Source organism: Myotis davidii, unplaced genomic scaffold (assembly GCF_000327345.1).
Source record: "Myotis davidii unplaced genomic scaffold, ASM32734v1 scaffold1323, whole genome shotgun sequence".
In the NCBI taxonomy this organism is placed as follows: Eukaryota; Metazoa; Chordata; class Mammalia; order Chiroptera; family Vespertilionidae; genus Myotis; species Myotis davidii.
In genome coordinates this window covers 288884-302587 of record NW_006294585.1, presented here as the reverse complement: position 1 = coordinate 302587, position 13704 = coordinate 288884, and the positions used below count along the sequence as shown (strand labels likewise).

Genomic DNA, 13704 nt, shown 5'->3' with positions numbered 1-13704 from the left:
AGAGAACCCAGAAATTGACCCAAGCCATTATGCTCAATTAATATTTGACAAAGGAGGCAAGAACATACAATGGAGTCAAGAGAGTCTCTTCAATAAACAGTGTTGGGAAAATTGGGCAGATACATGCAAAAAATAAAACTACACTACCCACTTCACCATACACAAGAATAAACTCAAAATGGATAAAAGACTTAAATGTAAGTCATGAAACCATAAAGATCCTACAAGAAACCATAGGCAGCAAAATCTCAGATTATCTCTCATGACAATATGTTTACAGATACATCTCCTGAGGCAAAGGAAACTAAGGAGAAAATAAACAAAAGGGACTACATCAAAATAAAAAGCTTCTGCACAGCAAAAGAAACCATCAACAAAATGAAAAGAGAGCCCACTGTATGGGAGAATATATTTGGCAATGATACATCTGATAAAGGGTTATTAATATCCAAAATATGTAAGCAACTCATACAACAAAAGGAAGACAAACAATCCAATTAAAAAATGGGCAAAGGACCTAAATAGTCACTTCTCCCAAGAGGACATACATATGGCCAAGAGACATGAAAAAATCACTCAAAGTCGCTGATCATCAGAGATATGCAAATTAAAATGACAATGAGGTATCACCTTACATCTGTCAGAATGGCTACCATCAACAAATCAACAAATGACAAGTGTTGGCAAGGATGTGGAGAAAAGGGAAGCCTAGCACATTGCTGGTGGGAATGCAAACTGGTGCAGCCATTATGGAAAACAGTATGGAGTTTCCTCAAAAAACTAAATATGGAACTGCTGTTTGACCCAGTGATTCCACTTTTAGAAATATATCCTAAGAGACCCGAAGCGCCAATCAGAAAGAATGTATGCACCCCCATGTTCATAGCAGCACAATTTACAATAGCTAAGATCTGGAAACAGCCCAAGGGCCCATCAGTAGATGAGTGGATAAAAAAGCTGTGGTACATTTATCCTATGGAATACTATGCAGCAGTAAAAAAGAAAACTCTCTCACCCTTTGAGACAGCATGGAGGGACCTGGAGAGGATCATGCTAAGTGAAATAAGTCAGTCAGAGAAAGACAAGAATCACATGATCGCACTCAGATGTGGAATCTAAGTAACAAAATAAACTGATGAATGGAGTGGGTCCAGAGACATGGAAGCATGGAACAGCGTGAGGAAACTCAGAGGGAAGGTGGAGGAGGGTGCATGGGTGGGAGGTCATCGACCAAAGACCTTGTACACATATATCATCACCCATGGACACAGACAATAGGGTGCTAGAGGCCTGGGGAGGTTGTGTGGGGGCCGGCTGGAGGGGGTCAATGGGGAAAAGGGGGGACATATGTAATACTTTCAACAATAAACAATTATTTTTTAAAAAAAACAACTAAAACACATAGAAATATGTTATGATTTTAACAAAGCTGAGTGGTGGAAACCTGGGTGTTCACTATATTAATCTGTGTACTTTCTGGAATACTGTATACTCAGAATATTTCACCTTTTGTTAGGGGGTGAGGGAGGCAGAAAACTGGCTGATGAAAGAAAGGAGGGCTCCATTCTCCTACAAAAAGGGAAGAGAAAGGTGAGGCAGAATACAGGCCAGCAGGGACACTGAGGGGAGAATGAGACTGGGCACTGGCAAGGTGAGAAATCAGAACCCCCGGGGCAGTAACAAACCTCTCTTACTAGGCTTTCCTCAACAGAGGGGTACAAGCCACTACTGGTGCTCAGTGGTTTCATGTGACCTTCAGCCAGGACCTCCAATAATTCTGCACTTCTCATCCTTGATATTACAAGTGTGATCAGCGGAGAGAAAGTATAACCATGATGGAGTGTGGGCTCCAAGTAACGTAACCAGGGTGAAGTCTGGGAGAATAAGAGCTTCGAAAGCTGGACCGTCACTGGACACTGGGTTTTTTTTAAAGGGTGGATGAAATTACAGGAATGTTTAGTTTGGTTCTCTCCTACCGAAACAAAGGCATATGTAAAATTGCCTAACAATAAAAATGGGAACAGAGGACAGGGTGTAACCACCAGCACAGAGTCCCGAAGTCCAAGCGGAAAGATTTAAAGCTGTTTGCAAAAGGGGCTGCGGTGGGGGAGCAGCAGGGAGAGCAGTCAGCATGTGACTCAGTAAGACAACCTTTATTAGCAATATATCAGGGAAAAGGATCTTTTAAAGTAGTCAGAAGAAAAAAAAACAAAAAAACACACCTCAAAGTGTCCCACGACTGTTGGCACATGTTACTATATATTGGCACAATATAATTATATTGGTACAATTTTTAAATGTGACCATCTGCTGTAGACAGGTCATCTGATACAAATTATTTTTTATGGGAGTGGCTGGGAACTAGATAGAGAGGGAGATGGGAAAGATACTGTAGGCAGAAGAGCCAACAGATCCTCCCTCTGCACAGGGGAGGCCGTGGGCACATCCCCGCACTCAGGCTGAGCCATGGCAGACGGCGGATACCATGACTTAGGCTTCGGTTGCATCATCTGTAAAAACGGGGAGAACAACCGAACTGTTTAAGGATTAAGTGAGCAAGTCTGTGATGGCTTTGGCACAGGTTTGAAGCTGAGAGGAGCTTTTATAATGGAAATATTAACAAGGTTGTGTTTCCCAAGCCTATTCAGTTTGCCTTAGAACTGCTATGGCTGCTCGTTCTGATCACTAAATCCTAAGCCTGAAATGTGCAGGGCCAAGCCTGGGGCGTGATTGGGGACGGGCCTAATCTTTCTCTTCTGCCACCTCCTCTGTTTACACTCATGTACTCAGGCAGCATCAGGGGAACCCAGCCTGGGCCCATGTGATTGTCTAGTTAGCAAGGAGAAGACACAATACAGGAGGTAACTTCTTGACATGCACTTTGGATTCGAGTGCTCAAGGTCAAATGTGGATGGGAAGCTGAAAGGCACCCGATCTTCACATGGATCCCCATAGAGGGTAAGGTGAAGCAGCATGCCGCGCCCATTAGGGCCTGAGATGCAGACCCCGGCCTTTTATCTTTTTGAGGCATGAATGTCTTCTTTTGAGAATCTAATGAGAATTGTGGAGCTTAACTCTGGTTTTTAAAAAAGTACATACACTCATATAATTATGCATTTAACTATGGGAGGGGGTGACTGGTGATCATCGGTTAAGAAACCCCTGGCTATGAAAACGTAGACTGGCCTGACCGGAGTGGCTCAGTGGTCGAACATTGACCTATGAACCAAGAGGTCACAGTTTGATTCCCAGTCAGGGCACATGCCCAGGTTGTGGGCTCAATCCCCATTGTAGGGCGTGCAGGAGGCAGCATATCAATGATTCTCTCTCATCATTGATGTTTCTCTCTCTCCCTCTCCTTTCTTCTCTGAAACCAATAAAAATATACTTTTAAAAAAATGTAGGCTGCATTCCAGAAGGAGGGCAAGGTATTCATTCAAAACTGGAAGCAAAACCAAATTTAGGGAACGGAAAATAAATTTTAAAAACTAAGGTTCATGTGTAAGCTTGAAATCCCTGCAAATAGTTTAAATATGAGATAAGTTTTAAAAACCTAGGAACTCAATGTTGTTATTCTTTTCTTTTCTTTCTTTATTTCCTTAAAAATAACACATGGTTGGGGTTTGATGCCAAAGCAATGTTTTGCCTTGACAGCAGTAAATGAAGCGAGTGGATCCCCGAGGACTGTTGACGGAAGAAGGAGAAACAGAAATCAGTGACCACAGCACTCGCCCAGATTCTCATGGAGCCTTCTGCTCTTGTCTGACAAGTTTCTGCAATTAATTAAATAAACTTTACTCTGTTTTTAAGTCTAAATGGAATACTGAGGCCATTATCTTGGAGTAATTATTGTAGAGTAGACAAAATAATTCCTTATGTGTGCTGGGATGGAACAGAACACTAGATTAAACCAGGAGTGCGGGGAAAATTTCTAAGAGACGCGCCCCATCTCCTAAGGTTCTTAGTTAATCGATGTGGTCCTTCATCTCCTAAGTGCATCGGACTCGCCATTTTGAGGGTCTGCTTACAGGCCTGTCTCCCTCCCCATTGTAAATTACTGTGGGCTGGGAAACATGTCTTAATCATCTTCAATTCATGGCTCCAGCCGTGTATTACCTGACATACAGCAGAAGCTCAATAAATATGTCCTGAGGTAAGTTATTTCAATGACCTAAACATATTTTCAATTATTTATTTTCTGGGTATTACAGAGAAGTGAAATGGCTACATCATTTTCTCTTTTGAAGTTTTACCCGGAAATTCTGTAAGATTGCTCTTGTTCTGTGGACTACCTTTTCCCATCTTTTGCCCATTTTCTGGGAGTATTTTTTTTTATTTTTTATCAGTCTGTAGCCCTTTGTGAGTTATACAGGGGTGGGGGAAAGTAGGCTTACAGCTGTCATACAAAGCAGCAATACAATGATTAACAAATAAATAACACGAGAATAAACTGTTTCACATATTCACAACCGCAAACCTCCGTTTGCCCACCCCTGTATATTCTGAATGCTGTTCATGTGTCTATTGCCTTTGTAAATGATTTCTTCCAACCTGTCACTTGCTTTTTAACCTAACATCCTTTATCATACATAATTTATTTCCTTAATGTAACCCAAATCATCCCTCTTTTGGGGCTGAGCCTATAAACAATGACTTTCCTAAGGACAGACATTTCTCCCCGGGCTTCAGATACACGCATGCCCCTCACTTAAATCCTGCAGAAGGACGTCAAAACGGGGCTCTTTGGGTTCCACTTTATTTTAGGCTTCAAAATGGTGCCACTTGCTTATCGGCAGAGAAATCGTTTGAAAATAAATTTTGCATCCGTTAGCCCAACAGCCACCTTGAGGTTTCAAAGGGGTTGACAAGGTCAGAAGCCAGGAAAGGACGTCTTCAAAGGCCACTGTCCCCATCACCAGCCCCACTCTGGCCTCGAGCTAGTGAGGGTAGGGGGCTTTAGAGGAGACCTGGGAGGCACAGTGTGTCTCTGCTTAGGGGCCTTCGTGGTGAAAGGTGAGGGGTGGGGAGGGGGGAGGGAGATAAAGGGACGTTTACAGACCACAGCACAATAGAGGGCCAGGGTCCTGTGAGCGGCACAGCTGCACTCCCACAGAAGGTAGGTCAGAGGTCAAAGGTCTGTGGTGCCCGGGGACCAGCTGTGGAAGCAGCAGGCATGTATAAAAGAGATACTGCCCAGAGGGCTTCTGCCGGGAGTGAGGGACCTTGGCTGGAAGAGGGTGGATTGTCCAAGGTCACGCGGAGAGCTGCTATGTTCTGCACACACCCTGACAGATGCTTTGCCACGGTAACACACATTCCATAAACATGCATTGGATGGGAACAGAGGCAGACCTCTGTCAGCATGAGACAGAGTGCTTTCTTCTAGAAGTTCTTTTATTGGTGGAATGAAGCATTAGAACACCACTTCACAAAAGCACCAGCCTTGCGCTGCCCGCCTCTGCCCGGCCTCCTCGTCCATTAGCTCTCCAATTACGCCGTGATCGATCGAGCAGGTCCACTGAGACAGCATGTCTAGCCACTCTCCTGTGGACTCGGTAGCGAAGAAGCAAAGTGCACCAGGGCCGTCTAGCACAGACCTTTGAGGAATGAGCTATACACATCCTCCTCCGCTCCTGCCAGCCTACAAGGAATGCCTGCAGCAGTCTCAACAGCCCTGAATGGCCTTCCTCATGGCTGAGTGTAAAAGTGCACAGCTAAGTCCTTTTGTCCTGTGGAATCCTTTCTAGTACAATAACCCACTTCTGAGTTGGACACCAGGCTGAGGACTGGTGTGAAAGAAGCAACTGCTAGACTCAGTGATGGCAGGCACTCAGGTGGTGAATGGAAATTACCCGTGGGCCTGTGAAACCTGCCAGTGTAATCCCTCCATGTCAAATTAAGGTGTCATTCCATGAAGCCTTGCTGTTTTGTCTTTTGTTTTGTCACAGCCTTCATGTCATGGGTGGGATCTGGCACTCACTGTGCCATCTCGATGGCCATTGCCCCCTCTTTCTGGCTGGAATATCCAACAAAAGCCAAAGAGAGACAGGTACCACAAAGGAGAGTTTGACAACAGCGAAGATGTGAAGTTCTACCAGTTAAAACTCCCAAGTGTATTGGCTGGGAACCCGTTCCTCCATTAGGCCACCAAAGACACATTCAGATTGAATTTAATGTTAAGTTGTTAATAGTACTATTACTGCTAATAGTAGCTAAGATGGAATGAACACCCCCTCCTGCTAGATGATATACGCCACCAGACAGGACACCCCAAGAGGGCAGGGCTAAGCTTGTATCCTCAGCACTGTGGCCTCAGGTCTAAGTTGCATGCCTTGTAAGTGGTAGGTGCTCCGTATCTGCTGAATGAATAACCTCCTTTAGTTTTCACAATAACTCTATAAGGTTTGATACAATATTGTGATCACCATTCTACAAATGAGAAAACTGAGGCTCTGAGGTCCCTAAAATGTGCCTGAGGTCTCTGAGCCAGAAAGTATCAGAGCTTACACTCAAACCCACATGCATCTGACATCAGAACCCATGGTTCAACCACGAGATCATTTCACCAGTGCAGCCCCGTCCACAGGGCTTTTCCAGTACTGAGACCCTCTTTGAAAGGCAGGTAGGTCTAAAGAACACATCTCAAGTCCGTGTGAGTTCCACTCCGCTCCAGTCATCACCTTTTAGATTTCCATGTCCTACAACAACTACATTAAAAAGAAATGACTTACCTACAAATCCTTCTTTACCCACTAGTTTCAGGGCAATTTTATCAGCCAGCACGGAAGAGTTGCCATGGGCGATGTTAGCAAAGGGGCCAGCATGCACAAAGACGGGCGTCCCCTGTGGAAGCAGAAGAACAAATGAAAACCCCCAGGGACAACTGGAGGGTCACACGAGGTGGGCCAGACTGCTGGGTACTGAGAAGGCTCGCTTCAGCCATTCTGCTTTCATTGAGACTCCAAGTCTAATGCCCAAATTCTCACAAAGAAAGTTTACAAAGCCCCGAGTCTTTCAAAGGTCCAGGTTCCTTACGTATCCTGGAACGGTGTTAATTCTACATTTAATGCTGAACCAAGGAGAAAAGGCGCTGCGGGCGTTATTTCCTACGGTAATTTTGATAAGCCACTGTGTTAGCTGCCTCAGTGACCGCGAAGTAAATGCCGTACATTATTTCACATTACTTTACATTGTGTTTTCTTTAAAAAAAAAAAGGGATTAGACTCTGATGGTCTAAGAGGCTTATTGAAGAAATTAATCAGTTCAAGAAAAACCCAAAACAAGCATAAAAAAATCCATTTGATTCACGGCAGGCCAACTACATAAGGGTATATTTGCAATGATAAGGAACTATAACATTTTTATGTTCACAATTATAAGCTTGCTATTCTGATTTTTAAAAATCCTGTTTTAAGACCTTCATTGTTTGTCTTCCATGTTAAAAATTGGGCAACCATTACATGTTAATTCTTTGAACAAAAACCTGTCTGTGCATTTACTTTTAATGCCTGTCCTATACGTTTCCGTTGTTGATGACAACAGACCGCAGCCCCACCTAGAAGAGCGTGTTTATCCACACGCATTCGAGTGCTCGGGTTTTATTCAGAGCCCAGGGGGCCACCGGGGTCTGTGTACACGCAGCCTGAGCTTCACCTGTGAAAACAGGCTGTTCGCTCATGGGCGTGGGGAGACAGGGCGTGGAGCGCAGGCATGGGGGCTGCAAGCCCCGGAAAGTTCCCACGCACTGCGACGGGCTGCTGGCTGATCATCTTCCAAGCTGAGAAAGCGGCACCAAAGCAGGAGGGGAAGCGAGAGAAAAATCGTCTCTCAGAACGAAGAAGGCAGTTTCTCAAAGCCAGTCTGTGAGCTCTGTGTACTTTCCTCCCAAAGTCCTCAGGAGGGACACTAACAGGGTCCTGAGAAGGTCATACACGTGTATGTGGACATAAAGTCGGGATGATGAAACCCAAACACACATGTTGGTAGACATGTATACAGACGTGGGTTCAGTGTCTCCACCTACCCGTGTACCACTGTCTATGTCTGATTTCTCACTCCTGTCCAGATAAACCTTTCAAGTGAAGAAAACGCTGTTTAAAAGACAGAGTCTCCGTCACCTCCTGACCTCGCCAGTCCCTGCATGTGGCTCGCTGAGTAAGAGAGTGTCGTTGGGACGTTTCGTGAGGACAAGGTCGCAGGCTGCCTCCCTGGGTGGGCAGCCGCCCTCACTCCTTTCCGCGCTGCAACCCTGATGGGGCCATCTGTCTGAGAAGCACGGGGCACTGGTCTCCAAGGGGCACAGGGGACAGCCAGGGTGTGGCTGGATCAGCATAAACACCTAACACTCCTGATATAGCCACCCTAAGAACTAGATCAGCAGCATTTTACTTCTCATTTACAGTTAAAGGCCACACGGTATGTTAATCGGCACTGGAGCCCTGGTTTTGGAACCCCCAGGATGGAGTTTGAATGGGAAAATGTGTACATTTTCTTTGTTAGACCTTCAGACAGACATTCCACCGATGCTTGTGGCCATGGGATACCGTACACAGCTAAAAACGGTGTCTGAAAACCTGAAGATATAAGACTACCCATCACGAGTGTGGCATTTCACTTTATATACAGAACACTTCGGAAAGTCATGCAGGGACTGTCTTGGTTCCTCACGATGACAAAGCTACAGATATTCTCCATAATGGACTTTTCAGACATTTCCAGTCAATTACCCATTTGCTTGCCAGAGCCCTAAAAGAGCTTTGTCCAAATGGACTTTCTACAAAGATGAACATATTCTATATCTGCACCATCCGATACATGAGGCTACTTAAAATGTAGCTAGTAAAATAAAAAAATAAAAATAAAGTGAGACCAGTTGGCGGTGTGACAGGTGGGCACGCTGGTAGCTGAGGCAGGGAGGCAGGGTGAGGAGGGAGGGGGATCTCTAGGTTTTTGGCTTGAACCACTAACAGACCAGGTTTGGGGGGAGGAGCAGGTTGGGAGGAAGTAGGAGGTGGTTGGGAATCAAAGATCTTATTTGTTAAGTTTGAAATGTCTTTTACCCACTCAAGTGGCTCTTGGTAACTGTACCTCCAAGTCTGGAATTCTGAGGTCAGGAGGTTGAGAACCAGAGCGTGGGGTCATTGCATAGCTGGTAACCTGGGAGAGCACAGCTGGAGAAGTGCGGGCTCAGGCCCCCCGACATTCAGGGGCTGAGCCGAAAGACAACAGGGGAGAGGGAGGAGAGGCCATCAAGAAGGTCCAGGAGGCCCTAACCGGTTTGGCTCAGTGGATAGAGCATCGGCCTGCGGACTGAAGGGTCATAGGTTCGATTCCGGTCAAGGGCATATACCTTGGTTGCGGGCAAATCCCCAGTAGGGGGTGTGCAGGAGGCACCTGATGGATGTTTCTAACTCTCTATTCCTCTCCCTTCCTCTCTGTAAAAAACCAATAAAGTATATTAAAAAAAAAAAAGCAGGTCCAGGAGGGTGAGGGGTCAGAGGCCAGAAGAAGCAAGGGCTCCTGAAGGAAGGAACGTCGGGGTGAAGTTACTGAGTTACTTTCCTAAGTGTTTCTGTAGACAAAGTGAAATGCCACACTCATGATAGATAGTTTTATGTCTTTGGATTAGCCCTGGAATTCTCAGACAACAGTATTTAACTGTGTACGGTATCATATAGCAGCAAGCACTGGTGGGGTATGTGAGCCATTGGGACTCTCAGCATTTTACATGAGAGAAAAGGGAGAATGAGATTATGAAAACACAGGTCACAGTTAGTGAATGGCAGAGTGAACACTGAAACTCAGCTTTGTATCAGCTGAATAGCTGAATAAATGGATGGTTATTTTGCTTGTGTTTCTGTTATATGTCTTCCCAGTGTGCTTGCCTACTACAGAGTGAGGACAGATGGACGTTCACACCACTCCTGGCATGCACTGCCTCCCATCTCCATTGTTCAGGGACCTCTGGAAGGGAGCCAGAAATTGGCCATTGTGAGACAATTGTCCAAATTGGCAAAGGCTACAAATTAGGCATTTTCACCCAGAGAGCTGGCTGTTAAAACACTTACCAGGACACCACTATCTCCCAGACCCCTACCCCCACCATCTGCTTTGCCAACCCGGCCCAAATACTGCCTCCTTGTCTGCACCCAAACCCTAAGTTCTCTTTAGCTAAGAGGAGGGAATTAGACAATTACTACAGCATATGAGCAAGACGAGTGACTAAACCCCTGGATGAAAACAGGTATTTTGATGAGGAAATTTAAGTTCAATGAAGACGAGAGCAGGAAAGTCATATACAAAAATAGCATTCTTATAAAAGCAGGGTACAGCATACTTTCCTGGAAAACCTTTTTCACCATTTACTGTGTATTTTGTTTGGGGAAAACAAAAACAAAAAAATCTCAAAACCTAATTGTTATGAGAGATTAAGCAAATAAATAAATAAATAAATAAAAGCAAAAGAGAAAACATGTAAACATAACTACACAACTTACTGAAATATTAGACAAGATAATGAGTTTCTAAATTTTTACTCTGGCCAATTAGTACTACATTAGGCAAGATATGAATTATATTAAAGAATCTGTAAGTACACATTTAATTTTTTTGGATGACCAATTCTTCCAATGTTCCTTGTGGGCTCATATTGGCTAGAAGTGCTCATGTTGTAGGGGACGCACAAGCAATCCAATTAATGGAAACTTTCAACAATTTCTATACAAAGAAAATCACTTACTTCTAGGGTCTGCATCAGATTTGGTTTTATTGCATCTTTCATCAAAACTGTCAAAGCACCTGTCACCCCCTAAAGGAGAGAGAAAAAAAACCCCACACCAATTATTTAATCTGACAAAATATCAACAGCATTCAAAAAAAAAAGCTATAACAAATAATCCTAAAATTTATATGGAATCACAAAAGACCTGAATAGCCACAGAGGTATCACGTTCCTGATTTCAAACTATTCTACAAAGCTATCGTAATTGGCATGGAACTGGCACAAAAACAGACACATACATCAAGAGAACAGAACAGAGAGCCCAGACATAAACCCAAGCTCATATGGCCAATTAATCTATGACAAAGGAAGCAAGAACATACAACAGGGTAAAGGCAGTCTATTCAATAAATGGTGTTGGGAAAATTGGACAGATACATGCAAAAAGATGAAACTAGATTACTTTCTTATACCATATACAAAAATAACTCGAAACGGTTTAAAAACTTAAATGTAAGATCTAAACCATATATTTCCCAGAAGAAAATATAGGCAGTAAACTCTGACATCGCTTTTAAAAGGCAGGGGTAATAAAAGAATAAAGAAAGAATTGGGACTACATAAAATAAAGCTTGTGCACAGGGGAAGAAGCCATCAACAAGATGAAAAGGCGACCTGCTGAATGGGAGAAGACATTTACAAATGATGTATCAGATGAGGGATATCCAAAATACAGCTCAACATAAGAAAAACAAAGGACCCAAACAGACATTTCCCAAAGGGAGGCATACAGCTAGCCAAGAGACACATGAAAAATAAACATCACTAAACACCAGGGAAATGCAAATCAAAAAAACAAGACACCACCTCTCACCTGTCAGAATGGCTATTATAAAAAACAAACAAGTAACAAGTGCTGGTGAGGATACAGAGAAAAGAGAGCCCCCATGCGCTGTTGGTGGGATGTAAATGAATGCAGCCAATAAGCATTATGAAGATTACTCGAAACATTAAAAACAGAACTATCATATGATCCAGCAATTCCACTCCTGGGTATTGATCCGAAAGAAAAGGAAAACAATAATTCAAAAAGACATGTGCACCCCATACGTTCACTACAGCATTACTTGTAACAGCCAAGATATGGAAGCAACCTAGGTGTCTACCGATAGATGAATAGATAGAGAAGATAGGGTACATGTACACAATGAAATATTATTCAGCCATTGAAAAGAATGAACTCGACATTTGCAACAAGATGGATAGATCTATCATGGAAATAAGTCAGACAGAGAAAGAAAAATACCATACGATTTCAGTTATACGTGGAGTCCAAAAACCAAAACAAATAAATAAACAAAACAAAACAGGAACAAAATCTTGGATACAGAGAACAAACTGATGGTTGCCAGACAAGAGATGGCTGGGTGGAAAAGGAGTTTAAAAAGTACAAACTTCCAGTTATAAAAGCAAGTCATGGCGATGATGTAATATGCAGCATAAGGAACAGAGTCAATAATAAAGTAATAATTATGTATAGTGACAGATACTAGGCTTATTGTAGTGATCACAAGGTATGTAAATGTTGAATCACTATGTTGTACGCTGGAAACGAATGTAATATGTCAACTATAACTGAAAATAAATTAAAAAAATATTTTCTCCCATAAAGAAAAAAGCACCAGATGATTGACAAAAGATGATCCATTTCTCTCCAGCCTGTCCCCTAGGAGGGCATCCCCACAGGCTGCTCTTGCCTGCGGGCCACCTGTGACACAGCACTGCGCCCTCTGTCCGTCTCTCCCCACCTGAATGAATGTCAACCGCGTAAGACATGAAGAGTGACGGGGAAGTAATAGTCGAATTTTTTTCAAAGCCCTCCTGAGGGTGTTTAAGGGGTCTGCCAGGAAGTAGATCTTTCAGGCCATCTACAAGTGTTTTCTGGCAATGATGCTCATTATTTTTCCACGACCAGAGATTTTACTATTGCCTGAAGAAATGAGACCAAGAACTGAACAACGCTATTTCCAGAGCGGGCATGAAGAGAGGGAGAGGGAACTGCCTTAAAAGCACCCATTCTGGTTTCCCAGCATCTCTCAACCTCTCATCCAGACAGAGAAGGCACCCCAAAAACAGAAGCATCGAAAAGGCTTCTCCTTCTCTGTGTCTCATGCTCTCTGCCTAGAACGAGGCTGCCCTCTTCCAGTCCTAGGAAGCTCTGGGCCGGGCTCCCTGTAAGGCCCCTTTTCTAGAAACGAAGGGAGAAGGAAGAAACAACAGGGAGGAAGTCTAAGCACTATGGAAAAAATGTGTCAAATAAGGTAACACAGGGTAAGCTTTAACAAAATCCCTCCCACCTTTTCTCCAGACACTGGGCAAGTGTCTTTCGTTTTTCCATAGTTCACATGAGCGTTTACTTGGGGTGTGGTACATTCTATGGGATTGAGGGTGTCTTTCAACAGACTAGTCAGTTATTAGGTGGCTATACTAGGAGCAAATGCATGTGAATGTAGCCGTGAAAAAAGTAAATAGCGTGCAACAGTTCTTAACAGATCAGTGGGTAGAATCTAGAGGTTCTTTATCTCTCCAAAGTGCATTACCGTATTTGCCGGCGTATAAGACGACTGGGCGTATAAGACGACCCCCTAACATTTCCACTCAAAATACAGAGTTTGTTATATACTCGCCGTATAAGACTACCCCCTCTTCCGCACACCTTCCACACACCAAATAAAAGGTAAAACAATATCAGATTTGATTTTAACATTTTAATTTATATTCAAATGCTTATGACATGCAGGAAAACTGTCACAAGGCTGTATGTAATCAAACATATACATAAAACAGTGCAAGTTTATTACCGGTAAACATACCGGTAATTCACTAAAGAAAACACACTCTATAGACTGGTACCGTAGATGCTTCTCAGGAACACAGGCAAGCAGCCCACAACCTAGAGGGACTGTCAATGATAGAAGAAAGAT

At 43.6% G+C, this 13704-nt stretch overlaps 1 protein-coding gene across 1 annotated transcript in view; it reads right to left on the bottom strand.

The window, feature by feature from the left end:
* Positions 1-13704, bottom strand: part of MTHFD1L (methylenetetrahydrofolate dehydrogenase (NADP+ dependent) 1-like) — a 157557-nt gene that overhangs the window by 87159 nt on the left and 56694 nt on the right. The window contains exons 19-20 of the mRNA XM_006768722.2: positions 10739-10807; positions 6732-6843 (exon numbers count right to left, since the gene is read on the bottom strand). Coding sequence (XP_006768785.1) covers positions 6732-6843; positions 10739-10807 — 181 coding nt within the window. The remainder of the gene's footprint in view (positions 1-6731; positions 6844-10738; positions 10808-13704) is intronic.